Source organism: Choloepus didactylus, chromosome 10 (genome assembly GCF_015220235.1).
Source record: "Choloepus didactylus isolate mChoDid1 chromosome 10, mChoDid1.pri, whole genome shotgun sequence".
NCBI classification, from domain to species: Eukaryota; Metazoa; Chordata; class Mammalia; order Pilosa; family Megalonychidae; genus Choloepus; species Choloepus didactylus.
In genome coordinates, this window is record NC_051316.1 from 64,210,064 (window position 1) to 64,235,721 (window position 25,658).

At 35.8% G+C, this 25,658-nt stretch overlaps 1 protein-coding gene across 1 annotated transcript in view; it reads left to right on the forward strand.

Moving 5' to 3' along the window:
• CCDC171 (coiled-coil domain containing 171) overlaps positions 1-25,658 on the forward strand; it is a 524,774-nt gene that overhangs the window by 207,511 nt on the left and 291,605 nt on the right. Inside the window, 2 exon segments of the mRNA XM_037797175.1 lie at positions 17,958-18,462; positions 19,220-19,336. Coding sequence (XP_037653103.1) covers positions 17,958-18,462; positions 19,220-19,336 — 622 coding nt within the window.

Genomic DNA, 25,658 nt, shown 5'->3' on the forward strand with positions numbered 1-25,658 from the left:
ATTGCTAAAAATGTTCTAAAAAAGAAAAATGATGCGAGAGGACTTACACTCCTTGACTTTGAAGCTTACTATAAAGCCACAGTAGTCAAAACAGCATGATACTGGCATAAAGATAGACATATTGATTAATGGAATCGAATTGAGAATACAGTGATAGATCCCCAGATCTAAGGTTGACTGATCTTTGATAAGGCCCCAAAACCACTGAATTGGGCCATAATAGTCTATCCAACAAACGGGGCTGGGAGAGCTGGATATCCATATCCAAAAGAATGAAAGAGGACTGACCCCTACCACACACCCTACACAAAAATTAAGTTAAAGTGAATTAAAGACCTCAATATAAGAGACAGTACCGTAAAACTCCTGGAAGATAATGTAGGGAAACGTCTTCGAAACCTTGTATTAGGAGGTCTCTTCCTAGACCTTACACCCAAAGCACAAGCAACGAAATAAAAAATAAATAAATGGAAACTACTCAAAGTCAAAAACTTCTGTACCTCCCAAGTAATTTGTCAAAAAGGTGAAGAGGCTGCTAACTCAATGGGAAAAATATTTGGAAACCATGTATCTGAGAAAAGACTGATATCTTGCACATATAAAGAAATCCTACAAGTTGACAATAGTACAGACAGTCCAATTATAAAATGGGAGGAAATACAAATGGCCAAAATCACATGAAAAAATGTTCAGCTTCACTAGCTATTAGGGAGATGCAAATTAAGACCACAATGAGATATTTCACACCAATTAGATTGGCTGCCATTAAACAAACAGGAAACTACAAATGCTGGAGAGGATGTGGAGAAATCGGAACTCTTATTCATTGTTGGTGGGACTGTATGATGGTACAGCCCCTCTGGAAGACAGTCTGGAACTTCCTTAGAAAACTAGATATAGAGTTACCCTTTGATCTAGCAATTGCACTTCTTGGTATATACCCGGAAGATCTGAAAGCAGTGACGTGAACAGATTTCTGCATGCCAGTTTTCATAGGAGGAATCTTCACAATTGCCAAGAGATGGAAACAACCCAAATGTCCTTCAGCAGATGAGTGGATAAACAAAATGTGTTATATAAACACGGGATACTATGTGGCAGTAAGAAGGAATGATGTCGTGAAACATATGACAACATGGATGAACCTTGAAGACATAATGCTGAGCGAAATAAGTCAGACACAAAAAGAGAAATATGTTACCACTAATGTGAACACTGTAAAAAATGTAAAATAAATGATTTATATTGTAGAATGTAGGGGACCTAGTGATAGAGAGCAAATAGTGAAGGGGGAACTATAATCTAATAAGAACAGATAAGTTATGGAGGGTAAACTTAATGTTCTGGGAATGCTCAGGAATGACTATGGTTTGTTAATTTTTGGGGTGTATGGTAGGAGCAACTTAGCAGAAATGTAGTTATTTTAGGTTATTTGTTTTTTCTTATTCCTTTGATTTGGTTTTGTTTGAAATATTTTACATTGTTTTAATTTTTTTGGTAAAGTTAAAACAAAACTATGAATGAGTAAAAAAAAGTAAATGAACAATAGTCGGAGAAGGGGAATGGAATTTTCAGATGTTCTTTTTTATTCTAATTTTTGTGTTTTTTTTTGAGTAATGAAAATGTTCAAAGATTGATTGTGGTAATCAATGCAGAATTATGAACACTAATTGTACACTTTGAAGGATTGTATGTTATGTGAATATATCTCAATAGAATTGCATTTAAAAAAGCCAGTTGACCAACTATGCTGGAGCCTATTTCTGTACTCGATATTCTGTTCTATTGATCTATTTGTTCTTGAACCAAGAGTCCACTGCTTTGAAATCTTTGAAAAACATTTGTCAGGTTGTCTAGGTTCTTTGCCTTTCCAACAGTTTATTTTTATTTTTATTTGTTTATTTTTGATATTGTTCACAAACCATACAATTATCCAAAGATCCAAAGTGTATAGTCAGTTGTCCATGGTATCATCATACAGCTGTGCATCCATCAACACAATTAATATTTTTTTTAATTTTTAGAACATTTTCTTTACTCCAGAAAAGAAATAAAGACAAAAGAAGGAAACTCAAATCCTCTCATACCCCTAAGCAACCCCCCCTCCATTATTGATTCATAATATTGCCATTTGTTACTGTTGAAGTAAGAATGTTAAAATACTAGTATCTGTAGTATATAGGTTGCAATGGGTATATTTTTCCTATATGCCCCTCTATTATTAACTTCTAGTTATAGTGTCATACATTTGCTCTAGTTCATGAGAGAGTTTTCTAATATTTGTGCAGTTAATCATGAATATTGCCCACCACAAGATTCACTGTTTTATACATTCCCATCTTTTAACCTCCAACTTTCCTTCTGGTGACATATGTGACTCTGAGCTTACCCTTTCCACCATCTTCACACCCTTTTCAGCACTGTTAATTTTTCTCACAATGTGCTACCATCACCTCTGTCCACTTCCAAACGTTTATGTTCACCCTAGTTGAACATCCTGCCCATAATAAGCAGCCGCTCCCCATTCTTTAGCCCCATTCTATAGCCTGGTAACTTATATTTCATGTCTATGAGTTTACGTATTATAACTAGTTCATATCAGTGAGACCATGCAATATTTGTCCTTATGTGTCTGTCTTATTTCATTCAATAGAGTGCCCTCAAGTTTTCTTCATTGATCCATTTGTGTTTTTTTAAGATGGTTTTGTTCATACACCGTACATTCCATCCTAGGTAAACAATCGATGGTTCCCTGTATAGTCACGTATTTATGTATTCACCACCATCACCACTATCTATATAAGGACATCTCCATTTCTTCCACAAGGAAGGAGGAAGAGTCAAAGAAGGTAGAAAGATGAAAGAAAAAAAAGGAAAAAAAAAAGATGATGGCTAGGAAGTGATGAAAGATAGCATTAAACCAAAGTAGAATAAAGAGTCAGACAACATCACCAATGCCAGGAGTCTCATACCCTTCCCCTATTCCTCAACCCCCCCCCCATATGCATTTAGCTTTGGTCTATTGCCTTTGTTACATTAAGGGAAGCATAATACAATGTTTCTGTTAATTATAGTCTCTAGTTTGCATTGATTGTATTTTCCCCCCAATCCCACCTGATCTTTAACACCTTGCAATGTTGACATTCATTTTTTCTCCCTCATGTAAAAACATATTTGTACCTTTTATCACAATCGTTTGAGCACCGTAGGTTTCACTGAGTTATACAGTCCCAGTCTTCCATCTTTCCTCTTTCCTTCTGGTGTCCCACATGCTCCTGACCTTCCTCTTTCAACCATACTCACAGTCACCTTTGTCCAGTGTACTTACATTGCTGTGCTATTATCTCCCAAAATTGTGTTCCAAACCTCTCACTCTTGTCTTTTCCTTTCTGTCTGTAGTGCTCCCTTTAGTGTTTCCTGTAGAGCAGGTATCTTGTTCACAAACTCTTTCATTGTCTGTTTGTCAGAGAATATTTTAAGCTCTCCCACATATTTGAAGGATAGTTTTGACGGATATAGGATTCTTGGTTCATGGTTTTTCTCTTTCAGTATCTTAAATATATCACACCACTTTCTTCTTGCCCCATGGTTTCTATTGAGAAATCCACACATAGTCTTATCAAGCTTCCTTTGTATGTGATGGATCGTTTTTTCCTTGCTGCTTTCAGGATTCTCTCTTTATCTTTGACATTTGATAATCTGATTATTAAGTGTCTTGGCATAGGCCTATTCAGATCTTTTCTGTTTGGGGTACACTGCACTTCTTGGATCCGTAATTTTATGTCTTTCGTAAGAGATGGGAAATTTTCATTGATTATTTCCTCCATTATTGCTTTTGCCTCTTTTCCCTTCTCTTCTCCTTCTGGGATACCCATGACACGTACATTCCTTCATTCATGTTGTCATTCAGTTCCTGGAGATGTTGCTCATATTTTTCCATTCTTTTCTCTATCTGTTCTTTTGTGTGTAGGCTTTCAGGTGCCTTAGTTCTCCAGTTCCTGAGTGTTTTCTTCTGCCTCTTGAGATCTGTTGTTATATGTCTCCATTGTGTCTTTCATCTCTTGTGTTGTGCCTTTCATTTCCATAGATTCTGCCAGTTTTTTTTTTCAGACTTTCGATTTCTACTTTATGTATGCCCAGTGTTTTCATTATATGCTTCATCTCTTTTGCCATATCTTCCCTAAGCTTCTTGGATTGATTTAGCATTAGTTGTTTCAATTCCTGTATCTCAGTTGAAGTTGTAAGTTTTTTCCTTTGTCTGGGCCATAACTTCGTTTTTCTTAATGTAGGTTGTAGTTTTCTGTTGTCTATGCATCTGGTTTCCCTGGGTACCCCAATCAAGTTTTCCCAGACCAAAACGGGCTCATGTCCCAGAAGGAGGCAATAGTATCACATCTCCCTGTGGGTGGGTCTTAAAGTATTGATACACCATGTAAGGCCTCAAGTCATTGTGCTTTTCTGCCCAGCAGGTGGTGCCTGTCAGCCTGTCTCTCTGGACTGGTGTAAGGAGGTGTGGCCTGTGGCTGTTGTCCCCCAGACCTGGGGTCTGGTTCTGAATGGAAGGCGGGTAGTAGAGCTTGGCACCACCTCTTTCCTCTTAGGGAATATACACCCCCTGGGGAGATATCATTTGCCTTCGAATAGTCTCTCTTACTCTGAAATCTCCACCTTTGTCTGGGTCAGAGTGTTGGGAACTGAAAATGGCTGAGGCTTTCTCCACTCAGCTGAAAAAGGGACAGAAATCCCCCCTTCAAGGCCAGTCTGTGGCCACCCTCAGTTTCACCCATTGGCCTGAGACACCACCTGGTCCTCTGGGCTTTCGCTCCCTCCCAGAGAGGTCCAACAGCTCTCCAAGGTTCATCATCACCAAAAGCCTCTGTCTGCTTGTTGGGGATTCATTGCTTGTATTGAGCAGTCAACATTTGTTAATTAAAACCCCAGCTGGAGCTGGGCTGAGGTATATTTGCTTGTTCAGAGAGTGCTGCTCTTGAGCACTGTGAGGCTTTTGCAGTTTGGGCTGCCGTGGGGGAGGGGCCCTCAACTCAGATCTGCAGTTTTTACTTACAGATTTTAGGCTGTGATCTCAGGCATTCCTCCCAATGCAGGTTTGTGTATGATGTGTGGAGAGTCATATTTTCCCCCCAGCGGTTATTACAGATTCTTTACTGGTTGTTCCTGGTTGTTTATTAGTTGTTCCAGGGAGACCAACTAGCTTCCACTCCTCTCTGTGCCACCATCTTCCCCCAGAATTCCAGTTTATTTTTTATTACCTAAATTTTCTTCTAATTAGAAATTTTTCCTAAGTCAAATTTGTTCTGTAAACTCTTTAGGATAGTGCAATTTATTTTATGACTTGGAATTTTTATTTATTGAATATAGGGCAGTTCTTCACTTTTAATGCTTATTCTATGCTGACTACTATTTACTGTGCTTATTGTCTTTCACCTACCTGCTGCCTTATTTTTTCCCCCTAAATATTGTCCAAGTAATATCATTCCTGTCACCCATTTCATGACAAAGCTTTGAACTGCTAAAAATGTGTTCTTAATACTTTCAGATTTCAGGGATTGAAGGGGCTCAGTGTTCTCTTACTGTGAGCTTGGTTTTGGGGCTTGGAAATTTAGGGATTGCATGAGGCTCCTAATAGAACTATCTTAGCGGTTTTGCAGGTATTTGAGTTGTATCTACGTTAACTGCCTTTATTAACAAACGGCACTGTTTACAAACCTACGTATGTATTCTTGTCCTTGCATGCAGTTTTAATTCATCAACACAGCTACAATCTGGACTAGAACAATCTATATTTGGGGAGAGCTACCAGTGTTGTTCTTTCTACAAAAGAAGAGTACCATGACTTTATTTCAGTTGAGCTAAAATTGTTGATGCTAACATCCAGCTCTTTATTTCTCTTTATTCTCTGTGAGCTCGAGGGAAAGACCAGTCAGTATCTAGTACAATAATATAAGGACAGTGATATTTAATATGATGACTATATTTTGCCCAATTTTTGCAGCATGTTTCCAGTGAAAGCATTCTCTTTTACTCCAAAGCTTTCTAATAACATGATAAAGATTTAATCATAATCATTTAGTCATAGTACTCCCCCCTACAGCCCGTTCTTCAGGAAATAGGCACATTTTTTCTATTATGAACCTAAGTCTGGAAAGACTAAACTCTAACTACACTTTCTGTTCTCAGGATCATGGTTCCTCATAAGGCCCCACTAATCTCCGAGCTAGTTGCTTCTATTGTATTTTTCTTTGTGACTTTTTTACACTTGAATGCTTCTTTTAGCTACTTATGACGACATAGCTTAGAGGGCCTCATTTTTTTTGAGGTAAAATTTCAATAAATTTCAAGAAAATTCATAAACTTTAGCAAATCCTCATTTTATGCCAAATGGAGATTAGTCTTTTTGATGGCTCAAATGCATAAAAATTTATCCAGTAAGCTTATTATTGATATTGTATAGTGATCAAGAACTTATATCTTAGTGGAAGGACACAGACAGTCATAAGATATTTTTTGAACTAATATTCTGAATTTCATGTAGTTTACTACTTTTAATTATAGAAATTATTTCTATCAGTATTTAAAAATTTATATTTAATTTATATACAAATACACTCTTTGTGTTATGTGTTCTGTAAGTTTTGACATATGCAAAAACTCCTAAATCTACCGTCACAATCAAGATATGGAAAATTCCCCCCAAATTCCCTTATGTTGCCCCTTTGTAGTCAACCCTCCCCTTTCCCCTCAGCCCCTGGGACCCACAGATCTGTTGTCTATTCTTACAGTTTTGCCTTTTCCAGGATGTCATAGAAATGGAGTCATATAGTATGTAGGTTTTGGCCTACATACATCTGAGATTTATTCATTTAGCAATAATTCATTCCTTTTTTTATTGCTGAGTAATATTCCATTGTACAGATATGCCAGTTTATTTATCCAGACAGTTGTTGATGAACATTTGAGTTGTTTTATTTTTTGGTAATTATTACTGAAGCTGCTTTAAATATTCATGGGTAGGTTTTTGTATGCTCATAAATACCTAGGAAAGTGATTGCTAGGTCATATGGTAAGTATATGTTTAACTTGATAAGAAACTGCCAAATTGTTTTGTGAAGTGGCCATACCATTTTGTTTTCTCACCAATGCTGTAAGAGAGTTCCAGTTGCTTTGCATATCTTCAATATGTGGTTTTGTCATCAAACTTTTTTTTTTAAGTCTTTTTATTGGGTATGTAGTAGTATCTTATTGTGTTAGTTTGACTTTCCCTAATGACTAATAGCATTGAACATTTTTTCATGTGCTTATTTGCGTTTGCATATCTTCTTGGTGAATGATCTGTTCAGATCTTTTGCCCATTTGTCAATTGGGTTGTTTGTTTTATAATTGAGTTCTGAGAGTCCTTTGTCAGATATGTGATTTACAAATATTTTCTCCCATTCTCTTTTTTTAAAATTTTAATAATTGAATTTTTTTTTTATTTTAAATAAATTCAAGGTTATAGGAACAGTTGCAAAAACAATGCTGACCCCATACGCAGAATTTCATCATAACCTGACCCCCCTCCCCTGATGGCCCAATCCACCAACTTTAACATGCTGTCACATTGCTATTTCTTTCCCTCCCTCCCTCCCTCCCTCCCTATCTATCATCCATCATCTATTGCTCTGTCTTCTGAACATATGAGAGCTAGCTGCACATACCCTTGAACAAACACTATAATTCACATATACACTTCCCATGAATAAGAACATTCTTTTATGCAATCCCATTAAGTGCAGCTAAGAAGTACAAGAGATTCAACAATGATACGAAGCTTACATTCTATATTTCCTTTTCCTTATGTCTCAAATGTGTCCCTTTGAGCCTCCTGTCCTCCATCTTCCAATCCCATCCAGGCTCATCATTGGCATTCAGTTGTCATCTATTTAGACTTTTTTTTTTTTTTTTTGGTCTGTTGTGGAAACATATATACAGCCTTAATCTTCCCATTCCACCCCCTCCCTAGCCTTCCATTAGTGGGATTAATCACATTTAGAATGTTGTAATGCTCTTTCCCACCATCCATTACTAGAAATTTCCCTTCACCTCAAACAGCAACCCTACACTCATTTCTTAACTCCCCATTGCCCTTCCCCCATTTCTGTTAACCCAAACTCTACTTTTCGTCTCTATGGTTATATTCTCTGATAATTTCTTTGTGGTTACTGTGGGGCTTAAAATTAACCTCTTAAATCCATAACAATCTTGTTATTCTTTGATACCACCTTCATTTCAATAGGACACATAAACTATGTTCCTATACTCCTCCATTCCCCCACCTTTATGTAGTTGTCTGAAATTACATATTTTACCTTGAGTTCAAAACCACTGATTTGTCATTAGAGTTTGTGTATTTTATATCATGTAGGAAGTATCTAGTGGAATTACAGTTCAAAAATTATTGACTTCTATTTGTATTCCATTGTGGTTGGAGAATGTGCTTTGAGTATATTCAATTTTTTTTTTTTAATTTCTTGAGGCTTGTTTTATGTCCCAGCTTATGATCCCTTCTGGAGAAAGATCCGTGGCCTGTAGAGAAAAATGAGTGTCCTGGTAATTTGGGATGTAAGGTACTATATATTTCTGTTAAAATTCTCTGTATCTCTTTCTCCTTTCTGTTGTTTCTCTGTTGGTAGGGCTCCCTTTAGAATCTGAAGTAGGGCAGGTCTTTTATTGGCAAAGTCTCTCAGCATTTGTTTGTCTGTGAAAAATTTAAACTCTCCCTCAAATTTGAAGGAGAGTTTTGCTGGATAAAGTATTCTTGGTTGGAAATTTTTCTCTCTCAGAATTTTAAGTATGTCATGCCACTGCCTTCTCGCCTCCATGGTGGCCGCTGAATAGTCACAACTTAGTCTTATGTTGTTTGCTTTGTATGTGGTGAATTGCTTTTCTCTTGCTGCTTTCAGAACTTGCTCCTTCTCTTCAGTATTTGAGAGTCTGATCAGAATATGTCTCAGAGTGGGTTTATTTGGATTTATTCTATTTGGAGTTTGCTGGGCATTTATGCTTTGTGTATTTATATTGTACATAAGGTTTGGGAAGTTTTCCCCAACAATTTCTTTGAATATTCTCTCTAGACCTTTACCCTTCTCTTCCCCTTCTGGGACACAAATGAGTCTTAAGCTTGGACATTTTATTTTATCTATTGTATCCCTGAGATCCATTTTGATTTTTTCAATTTTTTTCTCCATTCTTTCTTTTGTTCTTTCATTTTCTGTTCTGTGGACTTCTACGACACTGAGATGTTGTTCAACTTCCTCTAATCTTGTATTGTGAATATGCAGAGTCTTTTTAATTTGGCCAACAGTTTCTTTTATTTCCATGAGATCTTCTATTTTTTTATTTACTCTTGCAATGTCTTCTTTATGCTCTTCTAGGGTCTTCTTTATGTCGCTTATATCCTGGGCCATGGTCTTCTTGATGTCCTTTAAATCCTTTGCCATGTTTTCATTCCTTGATTGTAGTTCTTTGATTAATTCTGCCAAGTACTGAGCCTCTTCTCATATCTTGATTTGTGTGTTTGGAGTTGGATTCTCCATATCATCTGGTTTTATCATATGCATTAAGATTTTCTGTTGTTTTTGACCTCTTGGCATTTGCTTTGCTTGATAGGGTTCTTTCAAGTTGGAAAGAAAGGTACCAATCTAATTTTTCAGAAACACAGTTTGTTGATGTACACTCTCTCTAACTAACCAGCAGATGGCATCTGTGAGTCACCTGTATCCCTCAAGTCAGTTCTCATCCTTGTTCCCGTGGTGTGTGGGGAAATGATTCTTGTGGGGTTCACTTGGAGAAGTCAGTTTGGCTGTGTTGCTGGAGCCGTCTGCCCTGAATGTGGGGTGTGTATATGGGTGGCCAGGGAGGAAGGGCAGCTTTAATATTCAAATCCCCCAGGTTCCTGGAGATTCAAGGCTGCTGGAAGAGTCTAAGCCTTCCTGGCTTTCTACCTACTTTCCTGGAGGAGTAACTAAAACATACAGCTCACCAGTCTACCATCTTGCCCCGCCTCCTCCAAATGTAGTCTTAATACCATGATGAAAGAGGAATAAAATACAATGTAGTTTGGAACTTAACTGATCAACCTAAATTTCTTTTACTTTTGTTCTCCATTCTAAATTCACTTGATTTCACTAACATGTCAAATAAATCTTAAGTATTTACAATAAACATGATGTCAAAGATTAGCCATACTAAACTGTTAGTACAAAACCTTTATTTTAATTAAGTTCAGAGAAGGTCATGGTCACAGTTGAGTGCAAATGATAGTGAAAAGTGTCTTGAAACAGATAGAACCTATAACGGCCTTTGGAAACGGCTAGAAATTGAGCAGTGTTAGGGGAGATGGCAGGGAAAGGACCTGGGGATGTTAGAGAACATGGTTAAATTGTATGCACTTTTAATTAAAAGATGTGATGAGGTTAATGTCTGGGTAGTAAAGGAGGAGACTAACCTCTCCTTTTTCATCAGGTTAAGGACAGTAGGAGAAGGCAAAGCCTTTACAGAAAGAAGTCATGTGGGGATGTTGTGACTTGTGGCGACAACCTTGGTTCAGTAATGTATAAGATGTGTGGTATAGATCAAATTTATCTTTTTTTTTGGTCCCCAAAAGGCCATCCAGTTGTCCTAACATATCTTTTCTCCATTGCATTGAGTTGCCACCTTTATCGTTAAATTTATGTATATACTTGGATATATTTCTGGATTTTCTGTTATGTTCCACTGGTCCTTTTTTCTATTCATAGACAAGTAATATGATGTTTTAGAGGATGTGTTGTGTGTTTTAATATCTAGTAGGGTAAATCCACTCTCCCTTATCTTCTTTTTCAGAATTAGAATCAACTTGCTTGTTTAAAAAACAAAACAAAACAACCTGGAATTTTTACTGGGTTTGTATTACATATATAAATTTACTTAAGAAGAACTGCCATCTTTATGATATTGATTTGGCCTATCCAAGTTGTAGTATTCTTTTGTCTTTCAAGAGTGTTTAAAACTTTTCCTTATGTAGATTTTGTACGTTTAGGGCTAAACTTACTCTTATGTATTCTCTTTTGTTTTTGATGCTATTGTAAATGTGGTTTTTCTTCCAATGTCTTCTCTTTTTTTTGGTTATTTGTATATATGAAGGCTATTGATATTTGCATATTAATTTTATATACTTCAACATTACTGAATTTTTTTTTTTTTTATATCTACCAATTTGGAGTTTTTACTTCCATTTGAGTTCTTCTCATTCTAAGACTACACCAAATTGAGAGGAAATAGCTTTGTTAAAATGATTGTATCATGAAGTTAGAATGTTAGGGTAAACCCAAAAGAATGGAACAATGTAACATATTTTAATGATATAACAGACTCATAATAAGTAGCTCAATTATAGAAACAATTTAACTGCAAGACAGGAATTTTGTAAACATTGACAAAAAAATACATACTTTTTTTAAACTGACATAATTAATTCAGTATTTTGGCCAATTTCCTCTGCTTTTTTGTTCATTTGTTTTATTCTTGTCACATGGATGCAGTCATTATCCAAATATCTGTATACATATATATAATTTTGAATCCTGTATGTCATTTATCATGACATTTTCAAGTGTTTTTTAAAAATACAGTCTTCAGAACAGTCATTTACAATTGTCAGGAAATACTATGAAAGGCTTTGAAATGTCACGCACACTAGATGATTGTGTATCTTATGAAATTCTAGACATTGTCTAGAGGACCCTTTCAAGATATCTGATTCTGTATTTATCTGAGCCTTTCATTGTTTTAAAGTTATTTTACCACTCTGTCAGCTGTAGAATACTGATAACAATGAAATTATTCTTGGTCACAGAGAAGCAAATTTTTTTTTTCTGGTGGTGGTACAATTGATTCTCCTTCATCCGCAATACCATGGAAGAAGCCAGTTTTGTATCTGTTAAAAAATTTAGTATTTGTGATTGCCTGTATATGTCCATTCCTCTGATTCACCTTTGAATCTCTTATTTTAAATGCAATTTGATTGAGCTCTATCCACACACCATATAATCTGTCCGAAGTATACAATCACAGTGTCATCATATAGTGTGCATTCATCACCACAATAAATTTTTGAACATTCTCATTATTCCAGAGAAAAAGAATACAAATAAAAGAAAAAAAAGAACACCCAAAACATCCCATGCTCCCCAAATCCCCCTATTATTCATTTACTTTTTGTCCCTATTTTTCCACTCATCTGTCCATACTCTGGGTAAAGGGAGTGTGAGCCACAAGGTTTTCACTTTCACAGGGTCACACCATATAAGCTATGTAGTAATATTAAATTTTTTTTTATGTTTGAGTTAGTTATATTATTGCTTCTCTGAGTTTTCTATCATACCATCTGCAAATAGTTAGTTTTACTTCTTTTTTGCTAATTCTTATGCCTCTAATTTTTTTTTTTTTTGCCTAGTTGCATTGGCTAATAATGTCCCCAATACATTAAATACCAGTGGAGGGAGATATTGAGTATCTTTGTCTTGCTCCTGACTTTGGAAGGAATGCCTTTAGTATTTTTCCATTATTAAGGTGCTTACCTAAGGATAGCTTATCTCTATCTCTATTTCTATCTCTACCAATATCCATATAAACACACACACATGTATATGCATAAATACACATGTATGTGTGCATGTATGTGTGTACAATCATATGAAGAGGTATCCCTCAAGTCCTATTTTACTGAATATTTTTTATCAGGAAAGTGGTTTGGATTTTGTTAAAGGCCTTTTTGAGAGAGAATCATGTAATTTTTATTTTATCCATTGAAATACTGAAATATAAGAATGGATTTCCAAATATTGAACCTTTCTTGCATCTATAGAATCTATCCTGCATGGTCATGATTGATTATTTTCTTAAGAAGATTTTGGAGACCATCTTTAGTACTCTTTGTGCTATCTTTATCAGGTTAAGCATCAATGTTGTAGCAATGTGTAATTCTTTAATGTAAAACTACCATTATTATAATTGGAATGATTGAAGTTTAATTAAAATCCCTAATCTTAAAAAAAAAAAAACTCCTCATCAAATCACTTTTTTCCTTTTACTTTCTCACATTGAAGAAGAAAAGTCTAACTTGGAATTGCTAGAGAACTGCAAGATGTTTCTTCCTTGGAATCAGAAACACTGACCAGATCAGAACACCCATAGATTTATTTAAATCTAGAATCCAAGAATTTCTCCTCACTTACCTACTGACTGTCCTATCTGCAATAGCCTCACTTTTCTTCATGTTTAGAATCAAATCCCAAACTTCTCGCCCATGCCTATAAACCCATAATGATCTGTTCCTGCCTACCTTGCCAACGTCATCTTCTGTACTTCAGCAACACTGGATTTCTATTCCTCAAACACATCAAAGGTCCTCTGCTGAATTTTTCTCTGTCTCATTAAGTGTTAATATTGGTGAGTTTTTTTTTCATTAAATTTTTTTTAAAAATATAGAGCAAATTTCAAAGAATGCAATTGGTTACAGTTCCACCATTTCAGTTCTTTCCTTCTAGCTATTCTAACACCCTAGCACAAAGAAAAAGAAAATTATGCAGAGATTCAGTATTCATAATCCTTTGTTAAATTCTATCTTGTCTGTTTCTCCCCTTCCTCTAGTTTAATCACTTTCCTGATCTTCAGGGATGTCTAGGCAGTGACCACCCTAACTTGCTCATGTTGAAAAGGGGTGTCGACATTATGGGAAAAGCGGATAAATCTGGTTGATGTTCTTGAAGAAACTGTTGCCTCTGGATTTTGGGACTTAGCTGACATAGGAGCTCTCTGGAGGATTTAAGTTTCTGAAGATTAAACTTAGTGAATGAAACTTTTATAGAGTCTCAAATAGGGATCCAGGTATTCTTTAGAGTTTTGGAGCTTCTGTTGACTTAGGTTTATCATACTGTGGCCATTTGGCATATCTAGCTGAAGCTTGCATAGGAGTAACTCCAGGACAGCCTCTCAACTCTATGTGAAATCTTGTAGTCATTGAAACTTTATGTTGTTGCCTTTCTTTTCTCCCTTTTAGTCAAAAAGTCATTCTGAACCCCTCAATGCCAGGGTCAGGCTCATTCCTGGAATCCATGTCACATGTCGCCAGGGAGACTCAGTCACCTTGGGGCAGGGGGTCTTGTCCCATATTGGGCAGAGGGTAATAAATTTATTTGCAGAGTTGGGCTTAGAGAAAGTCCACATTGGAGCAACAAAAGAGGTTCTCTGGAGGTGACCCCTAGGCATAATTATAGGTGGGTAGTGGTTTTTCCTTAACCTAAGATTTATCAATAAGTGTTTGCATAATTAATTTAATAATTTTTAAGTCTTTAACTTAAATATCCCACTCTGGCAATCTTAGTTAGCTAGTTGAATATTAGCTTGGTTTAGTTGTTTTTTTTTTGTTTTTTTTTTTTTAGTAACCATTGGGACTTGGTATCTTTATATAATTACTCAAAACAAGAATGATTTAGGGCAACAGATCGTCAATTAAATGCTCCTTAGATATTGTTTTCTTTTATTTAAAAATGATTTCACATGCATTTTTAGTCTTGTTTTCATTCTTTTAGTAATTCATGAATAATACCTCTTTCATACAATACCGGTCATACCCATGAGTCTCAAAATCCTCCACAGTGGTACTAATTAATACTGACTGATGCTTTTTAATATATAATCACTACAAATTATCAGAATTTGGGGGCCGTAAAGTGACTTAAACATCTCTGAAATTGCCTTTTTACATTGCTACTCCTTTTGTTAAGTAGCCTAAAATGAAAACTGGCTGTGTACATCCAGAATCTCAGTTCTGTTTTTTCAAAAATTCCAAGTGTTCATTCTATATCTATATATAGAAAGAAGTGTTTCTCTGTCATTTATTTTTAGATTTTTTAGCCATTTCTAGCTTGGGTTTTGATCACCCTCTTGTTCTTGTCCCAGGAATGCCTGCCTTCGATTCTCTGTTTCTGAAATGCCTTTAACTTTAAGCTGACGGACCAGCTGGGTATGGTAGAGGGGTTGAGATTGATCTATCATTGCTAAAATGAACTAAATATTTTCTTCAATGGGCTCACTTTACTTTTATTTCTCCTTAAACTAGCCATTTGATTTTGACCCATGGTTTTGAATATTATTTTGTAATATTCAGAATATCATTAGCAAATACATCCTTTTACAATTTTTTTTAAAAAGTAGTTTTTGTTGAAAACACTTCTGCACGAGATGTTGAGATCTTTTAATGTGTATTTAGGCAGCTGTCTGGAACACGATTAAGTTCACTTTTATTTTGCTGTCACTAGTCTGCCTCTTTTATCTTCTTGTGTTTTCCATAATTTTCCTTTTTTCCTTCTAATAGAATTAGTGGAATAGATTTTGAAGTGAACATAGTATTAACCTTGTGATTTCCATTGGACCCCTTCATTCTACCCCAATCCCTGCAACTCTGCTGCTACTCTGCTAGTTTTTAGTAATGTTTCAGATACTCACATTTGTTTACTAAAGAACATTGACTGTTCCAGGATTTTATAGCTTTCCATAGCTTTCTGAATAAAGTTAAAATTTCTTAGCTTTGCACTTAAGGCTCTCCATAGTTTATCTACCTACTTCTCAAATTTCCATCATTCCCCTCTTTTCTCTAGCCATTCTGAATTATTTGTACTTCCTTGTAATACATTATCCTGTTTTCTGCCTTTCACTTTTTCACCTGCTAGTCTTCTTCCTTTACCTAGCTATAACCCAATCATTAGTTTTCCCTTTTCCTAAAGGTTGCCTCCCTTAAGAGGGTTGTCTCACAACCACTTCTAAGCAATCAACTCACCTAGCTATTGTTTCTCAGTGTTTCTTGCTCCTTTTAGCTGCTCCCAGTGGGACATCACTTTGTCTGCAGTTCTTGGCCACAGTCCTATAGAATACTGCTACCACAGCTTGGCATTCAGTAGAGAAATGGTTTGGTGCAAGCCACCATTCCTTTATTTCCTCATTCTTTTATTTCTCATCGCAACACTACAGATGTGGCTAGATCAGACTTTACAGAAAAGTTCGAGTAAATAAAGAGAATTAAAATATAGGATGGGAACATTTAATATCTTGTCTAAAATACAATTTCTCCCTTGGACACGGGAAAGCATGTGAGACGTTGGATCCTTCAGAGAGCGGCCTCTTGTATACTACTGCTACTCTTCTATCTTCAGGTTTGTGCCTCTCTGTGCCTCCTTTTACTAACTGTCCACCCTTGGGAAACCTCATCCCCTACTCTCAGAGTTGGCTTTAGCCCAGGATCTGTGTCCCTCAGCAATACAAGTCTATACATTTGAATTCTTTTGGCTTCTGCCTACCAGCATTTTCTGTGGTAGCCTTTGACATCCAAGTCTTACAAAATAGTCAAGAATTTGTATGGTTTATACTAAGTCTGGTCTTTGCCAATGTGAACTTCAGAAATGCCTTTTGATTCTCTAGTTATTCAATGGGTAACTCTTGAATTAGGCACATTCCCACACATATATCTTTCCCAAAGATAAACGGTAAATTTTATACATAGTATAGTCTAAGCCAGTAAGAAGAGAAATATTTTCCTAAATGCCCCAGAAAGGATTCTTTCATAATTAAGACAGCGCTTCACATAAACATACAGATACAGAGCATAATATTTCTCTGTCTCCCACTGAATCCCCTATTCAAATTGAACACTTTCGGACTGCTTTTTAAAAGAAAGGTCCATGGCCGAGTCATGGCAGCTCACTCAGCAAAATAAAGATTCAGTTGAAGCTGTTGAATCACCATTGTTTTTAAGGACTAGATCAAGTTATTACAGATAGCTATTGGCTATCCTTCTCATCAGTGAAGTATAGTATTTTGTTTATTTATTATTTCTGTTACATGTGTCACTCTCACTTGTACTTTAGTTGTCATAGCCTTCCACAAACCTGCCAACATCATTTAATTTAAATGCCTCTTCATGCTCCTCTGTCAACCTGGCGTATCTCATAGCATTATACTCCAATAATTGATTTTACTTTTTTGTTTTCCTGGAAACTGGATTTAGTGAGTAATCAATAAATGTTTGTTAAATGATAAATGACTGTGTAGTAAAGGAATTTGGGATCTGTTATTTCTAAAATTTGTTCTTTATGCCAGTAATTCCTTAATAATTGGGCTTAAGATTTCATAGAGAGATTATTTTCTAGTGATTAGAGTATGGAGCTTGCAGTTAAAATTTCTTTTCATTCCAAGTCAAGTTCTAGATTGTAAGCACTTTAGGAAATAAGGATCAGAGAGCTGCTGAGGCCCCGCTCACAATTAGCATTTCCTCCCACCACTAGAGCTGCGCTATATACAATGTTCTGCCTTGGGGAGGTAAGGAAGAAACTGAGATAAAAGGGTATGCGTTGAGAGGTAGTCCCTTCACATCTAGTAAGTGAGGAACGGTCAAGTGCTGTTTGTTGTATCATTGATTTAACCCTTTGCTTATTTTGGCAAAAAGTCTTTTTATGTATAGAAAGGCTCTTTTACCAGTATAGTTTCTGTTTAGAAGTAGGAAATAGAAGTTAACGAGGAATGGAAGAAGACAAATTATGCAGAGAAAGCGTATTTTGTCTTTCTAAATCTGCATATTTATGCATGAAGTACAGGAAATTCATGAAGTACTTTTAAATTTATGTGTTCACTTCATATAAAGCTTCTATGTAAGAGGATTTAAAAATCAATGCCCACATTCATATCTAAGCTGTATGGCCCACTGTTGCTCTATCATATGTATTCTTTGATAATTTAGGACATGGGTCTTTTGAAGAGGAAGAAGTTAACTGTCAACAGAAGTTTGTTTTCTTTGTATAAAGAGGAGTTAATCAAAATGCCTATCTGTTTGATGATGAAATGCCCTATTATTTGATTTCTTATAGAAATTTCAAGAAATTGCTGAAAAAAATATGGAAAAATCAAACCTGATTGAGAAGTCACGTGAACAGTTGGTTTTTGAAAATTCACACTTTAAAAATGTGTTATCACAGACTCAAAGGGAGCAAACGTCCTTGCTGGCAGCCTGTGCGTTGATGGCTGGTGCTTTATATCCCCTGTACAGCCGATCATGTGCCTTATCCACACAGAGGGATTTTCTCCAGGAGCAGGTCAACAGCTTTGAGTTATTCAAATTGGAAATTAGAACTCTAGCTCAGGCTTTGTCAACTGTAGAGGAAAAGAAGCAAGAGGAAGCCAAGACGAAGAAAAAACCATTCAAAGGATTGATACGTATATTCCGGAAAGGTGTTATTGCAATTTTGGCAGTAAACAGGCTCAAGATTTTGGGCCAGTCATGTGCCTCTCTTTTTACCTGGATGGAGAGTTTCAAGGAAGGCATAGGCATCTTAGTGTGTACAGGAGAGCCCAAAGAAAAGAATAAATTTCCAAGTAAGATAATTTGTGCTTTATTTTGTCTAAGTTGCTTTTAAGCACAATTTAATGTAAATATGCCTATTATGCAAAAGCTTTAAAAAATCATGTAATATAGTCCTATATGTCTATAAATATGTACATATGTATAAGTGTAAATTTATGTATAAATTTGGTCTTGATTTTTTTGAAAACCGATTAAAATATAAGGAAAGTAGCAAATATTATGTAATTTCAACTTTCTCTAGCTTTATTATATTTGAATCCTTTTCAGAGTAGAGTGAAGTGTAGAATGATACAGCGATTTTTTTCAATCACATTAGTCTGGACACTCTGTCCTATAAAAAATGACATTTATTATCAATATAATTTATCTTTACTTTCTGTGAATCAGTGTACAATGTTAAGAGTTAAGAAACTATTGAAGAATTGATGAAAAATGAGGCAAATGTAAATTTTCCTGCCCACACTTTTTGAATGATTGTTCCAAGGAAACAATAAATTTAAATTTTAATTATTAAAAAGCAGGCTATTAAGTGTAATATGTTAGAACTAAAAAAGAATTTTTTTTTTTTTTGGTATTAAAAATAAAGGCATATATAGAGGAGGTAGATCAAATTTTAACATTTCTTCTAGATATTTTGTACTAGGAAAGAGTTCTGTGTGCAGGTTCTGATCTGTTTCTTAGACAGCTAAACGTTGCTATGGATTTTAAATAAGGATCTTAATAAAATTTCATAGCAATTTGTTAGTGAATTTTTTTATGTTTTTGCAGAACATCAAAAGGAGCAGTTACGTTGTTTACAGGCACTTAGTTGGCTCACCAGTCCTGATCTTCTTGCTGTAATAATCAGTTCTATGGTTGAGTTACAAGAAGTCATTAGTAAAACAGGTATGATTCCTTCTTTTATATCCTTGCCAAATACACATAAGGGCAAATATCCAGAAGTGCTTTAAGGTACAAATTCTAATAAACCGTCTAGAAAGAAAATATATTTATTCTTATCTCTGTTTTTTTTCAAGAGCAGAGAGATTATTAAATGTATTTTTAATGATGTTGTGAAGTAATGTAAATGTTTTCCCAAAACAAAAAAAGTAATTTAATGAGAAGAATAGCTTGACTTACATTTTTTCAAATCTTTTTAATATCTGGTCTGTTAAAAGAAAGCTGGATTCTCATATTTGCTTCTGTATTCAATCTGACTTGATATGTTGTTTCAATTGAAGTATATGAAGAAAATCTAGCCTCACACAGATATGTAGTTGGGAAAAGGAAGAGTATTTTTCAGATAATTAATTAATTTCAAAGAAGTAGATATATTTCTTTGATACTACACCAAAATTTGGCAAGCAGTTATTTTTTAAAGGTTAGTTAAACATGTGGGATGTGAAATTGTATCAGTGAATATTTCAAACTCTTGTTACATTAAAATCCATTGGCCTATCTTGCACTTTGATTGTATCTTTCCCTAATAATGCATTATTTTATAATATTACTCATTGGTCATTTAGAAAATATTGATATTGATTCACTGAATTAAACAGATCTTTCAAATTTTGATACATTTCATTATACATTATTGACGAAATCACGTCTGTTAATTTTACCACCAATCTCAGCAGAAAAAATCTGTAAATATTGGGAAGCTTTCAGGCTCATGGTACTGGATGCAAGTTTCTGAAAATTTTAACTTTCAATTGAAAGGTTGAATTTTATCATTAGTAACATACATTATAAGTTTTTTTTCCTTGCTTAGTTCATTTTAAAAAAATCCTGCCTGATACCCAAGTCTGTATAATAATAATTTTTCTGACATTCTTTCAAATGTCTTTCAAATGGTGTTTCATGAGAAAAAGTGGCTAATTCAGCTTCTAACTCCATCTCACAATGTTTTTCTTTGAGATAACCGTTATATTTCAGTATGTAGCAGAAGACTTTATCCATATTTTCCTTTTCTCCCAGTTTTTCTTTCTTCTTCTCCTCCTCCTCTTCCTCCTCCTCCTTCTTCTTCTTCTTTTTAATACTAGAACAGTTGTGAGTTAAAGTAAATTTTGATGGTTAATTTTCTCTTTATTTATGGGGAAACTAAATGACATTTCTCTTTAAATGTATCTGCCTTTTTTTTTTTTTACTTGTTATCTTGTTTTCCTTATGGAAAGCTCATCACTACCTTTTTTATTAAGTAATACTGGCAGTATTCTTTCAAATGTTTTATAAAAGGCTTCCTTCATTTCTATATCTAGCTCTAAATTTCAGGTATGAGTAATAACTGAGCCAATAGAAATTTTTTCTCTCATTTGGTATTTTTTTTTTTTTTACGTTTATTCTAATTGATTTTAGATAGAGTTAACTTTAGTAGTTCACTCCTTTCCACCATATGTGGATCCACCTAAAGTCAGCAGTTTCCAAACGTCAAAATTTCACTTTTATTTTTTCATGACTTATCTTAGATCGCATGATATGTATGAAAGGTTCAATTAAAAGTAGTTTCTCTACATTGGAAGAAATGTTGACATACAGTTATTTAGTGGTTAAATTATGTCATTGGACTAACTATGATGATTCCAGACACATAAATAATAAAAGTAATATAATGGACTTGTTAAAATATGCCTGCTTAATAAAATGTTATAAGCATTAATGAAAGGATAATTTGCAGTGCAATTTAATTATTTCAAATTACTCTGCTATGTAGATATTGATCTTTTATGCTGATTTCAAATAATGTCCAGACCTAGGCTCTTGTGGTAGGAAACTTATGATTCAAGGATTATTTTTAAGTTGTAGCAGTTGATGTTGATAAACAGTATGCATATTTAATGTATTGGCGAAACCTCAACAAACTAGTTTTAGAGTCTGAAATAGAAGTCTAAATTAAATGTATTTTAAGAATTTTGATGTTATAGCTTCAAAAGCAAAACTGTAACATTCTTGAAAGACCTTAATAAAAAGTTTTTGGATTTAGCTTAAAATGAATAGATTATTTGTGTTGATCATGTTCTTTGTAAGTATGTGGACACTTAAAAACAGGTTGTTTTTTAACACTAAAATCTTGTTTATATCATTGATTTACTTAGTGCATTTTCCCTTTATCACTATGCTATATATACTTTAGGAGACTAAAAAAGGATGTTACTTGGTCTGGCCATCTAGGGAATTTGTACAGTAGTTATAGAGCAAGTATAACAACTCATGAACAACTTTAGGCAGAATGTAATCAAGTATTGAATAAGGACGTGGAGGCTTTAAATGTAGTAAGAATCCATAGAAAGTGTAGTTCCACGTGAGTTTATGAGTATGGGGAATGCTTCAGAGAGAAACTAGTGATTTAGCTGGGTCTAGATGATAGTTTGAGAAGGAGAGATGGCATTCCAGGTGAAGGGCAGATATGCAGAGGTGGGGAGAAGCATAGGAGGGGAGGAATAGACATGGAAGAGATGAGAATGGAAATCCATGCTTGGCGGGCCTGGCTTATAGATGGTGATTACTAAAAAGTATTTTCTATTATAACCGTATTGGAGAATAGTTGGAGGAAAGATGGGTCATTAGCATGGGGCCAGATTATAAAGGTTTTATAAAACAGGGTAGAGATCTCCAAAACTTGCCTCTTGCAACATTTTTTAAATGTTAAAATATTGACTTAATAATGGTTATTAAGATCCTGATAAAAATATGTGAAGGTAAGACCTATGAATTACAAGGTAGATCAAGATTGGTGTCTTTAAGTGTTTGCCTACCTCCATTAGCAGAGCTGCTGTCAATGTTAGAACCTGACTGTGCCACTAATAGCTTGAGGACATAGCAAGTTCAGGGAAATTTATTTTTAGGGAAGGCTTTAAATGTTTGTTGGCCAAGGAACACAATTTAGGGAAGAGGAAGCAATTAAAGTTGCTTAGAGGGAGAGAATAATCGATATATCAAAGTCCCAAAGAGTCTTGGAAGGGGTATGGTCCAAACAGGTAGAACACTAAGCATTGTCGGACTAGTACAAAAATGATTAATGTGGACCTTCTGCAGAGATAACTTGACTAACTGGGCTTATAGAATAATCAGACATGATGAGGGATTAATATATTATCTTTTCCTGGTAATGTGTTTATATTTTTAAGTGGGTCTTTGTAGTAGAAATTTCAAGATAATTTAGCTGAAATGGTGGAAAATGTTTTGAGACAGTTAAAGCTTATGTGTAATTATCAACAGATAATGAGAGTGATACTGTAAAGCAATCACAGCTTAGTCATGTTGAATTAATAATTTAAGTGTCTGAATATACTAAATAGGTAAACATTATTGTGTAGTAGAAAAAACTTTAGCTTCAATTCTACTAGTTATTTGTTGTGTGACCCTGGGCAAGTTACTTAACTTTCCTGGGCCTCAGATTCTCTATCTGTAAAGTGGTGGCTTGGAGCCGTATACCCCAGAAAAACATGTTCTTAAACTTAATCCATTCCTGTGGGTGTGAACCTACCTTTTGATGAGGCTACTTCAGTCAAGGTGTGGCCCAGCTGAATCAGGCTGGGTCTTAATTTTATTACTGAAGGCCTTATAGGGAAGTTCACACACAGAGAGAAAGACACAGGGAACAGGCAGAAGCTGGAAATCAGTGGAACCTGGAAGAGAAAGGAGAAGCCAGGAAAGGCTGCCATGTGCCTTGCCATTTGACGGAAAAGCCAAAGACCAAGGATTGTTGTCAGCCAGCCCCAGACTACAAGAGTCTTCTGGGAGAAAGCACCACCTTGATGATACCTTGATTTTGGATTTCTCCAAGCTTCAAAACCATGTGCCAATAAATTCCCATTGTTTATGACAACCAATTGCATGGTATTTGCTTTAGCAGCCAGGAAAGCAAAACAGTTTTTGGTACCAGAAAATGTGGTGCTACTATTGCAAATAACTAAAATGTGGAAACAGCTTTGGAATTGGGTAATGGGTAGGAGAATTGTGAGATGCTTGATAGAAAAAGCCTAGATTGCTTTGAAGAGACTGTTGGTGGAAATGTGAATGCTAGAAGTACTTCTGCTGAGGTCTTAGAAGGAAATAGTGAATGCATTATTGGAAATTGGAAGAAAGGTAATCCTTGCTTTAAAGTGGCAGAGAATGTGGTGAAATTGAGTTCTGGTGTCAAATGGAAGGTAGAACTAGAACTTGAAAGCTATGAATTTGGATATTTAGCTGGGAGATTTCCAAGCTAACTAAGTATAGAAGGTGCAGCCTGGTTTCTCCTTGCAGCTTTTAGTGAAATGAAAGAAGAAAAAGATAAGCTGAGAACTGAACTCCTAAGCAAAAAGAAACCAGAAACTGATGGTTTGGAAAATTCTTAGCCTCTCTGGTAGTATGTTCTGAGACTAGAGCCAGAAGTGGCTCTTATCAGGGATCTCCCTAAGCTTCTGGAAAGCGAGTCCCTGGAGAATAGGGTCCCATGTGAGGGTTTAACTGAACACAGATCCAGTCTTAGCCATTTCAGTGGAAGTTAGGATTGGAAATGCAGTTATGCAGGAAGGATCTGTGGAAGTCCTTCTGTCTGATGGCTTGGACTTCTGTGAACTGCGTGCAAAGCCAACAAGATTTTTCCACAATTCGTATGAACAGAACCACTGCCAACCTGCACTGAGAGGGACAAATGGAAGGAAGAAGTCTTTAAGGGCAGAACCATGGAACTGATGTCTGGACCAAAGAGATCTCCTTGGCCCACCCATATGTGTGGAAAGTTCACCTCTGCATTTGGAGGGGATAGGCCATCTGCCCTGGTGCTTGTAGGGGGCAGGCCTTGCCCCCTGTTGTTCAAACAGAGTACTGCTACCTCAGTGCTCAGAGATGGTGGGGCATGTGCTCTTGTGTTTGCAGAAAACCTGGCAGCAGTCCCAATGTTCAGAGAGGGCGCAACCTGTGTCCTGGTGTTCGCAGAGGGACTGGCCACCATCTGATGCTTGGAGAGGGTTGGAGACTTCATCCTAGTGTTCGGGGAGAACATGACCACTGTGCTTTGAAGTGGTGGGGCTGCTGATTTATCAGGCACAGAGGACAAAACATCTATCCATAGATGACTCTCTGACCTTGAAATCTAATGGAGTTAGCCTGACTGACTCATAATTGTTTGGGACCCATGACCCCAGTTTTCCTTCCAATTTTTCCCTTCTAGAATGGAAATTTTTATCCTGTACTTGACCCTCCATTGTATATTGGAGGCAGATAACTTATTTTCTAGGTTTCACAGGTTCACAGACTGAAGATGATTGTACTCCAGGGCAGAACCGATTTTGATGAGACATTTTATTTAGTATTGTTACTGAAATGGCTTAAAGCTTTTTGGATGTTGTGATGGCATGAATGTATTTTGCATGTGGAAAGAACATATCTTTTTAGGGTCTGGAGGGTGGACTGTGGTGGCTTGGAGCTATGTACCCCAGAATAAAAACATGTTCTTAAACTTAATCCATTCCTATGGGTGTGAACCATTTGTGAATAGGATTTTTGATGAGGTTACTTCTGTTAAGGTGAGGTCCAGTTGAATCAGGATGGGTCTTAATCTTATTATTGAATGACTTATAGTGAAGGTCACAGATCGAGATTAAGAGAGAGAGAGAGAGAGAGAGAGAGAGAGAGAGAGAGACAGGGAATAGGCAGAAGCTGGAAATCAGTGGAACCTGGAAGAGAAAGGAGAAGCCAGAAGAGGCTACCATGTGTATTGCCATGTGGCAGAAAAGCTAAAGACTAAGGATTGTTGGCAGCCAGCCCCAGAGTGCCACAGTCTTAAAGGAGAGAATATCACCTTGATGACGCCTTGATTTTGGATTTCTCTTGGCCTCAAAACTGTTAGCCAATAAATTTCCATTGTTTAAAACAACCTATTGCATTGTATTTACTTTAGCAACCAGGACACTAAAACATGAAAGATATGTACTATTAACCATCTAGGATAGAGAGAATTTACTCTTAAACATGTTTGATTTGCAATAGAGTATAGATTAAGAACTTGGCTCTGGATTTGAACCTGGGTTCCATTATTTAATAATTGTGTGACATTGGGCAAATTAACCCCACCTCAGCTTCAATATCCTCTACTGTAAAATTGAGCTAATAAAAGTTCCTAGCTCATAGAAATAAGAAATAAATGTTACCTATTTAGCCAAGTCCCTTATTTATGTATATGTCCAATAAATGTTTTATCTTTCCTTTTTTTTTTTTTTGTCCACTGGTTGTCTTAGTGGAAATA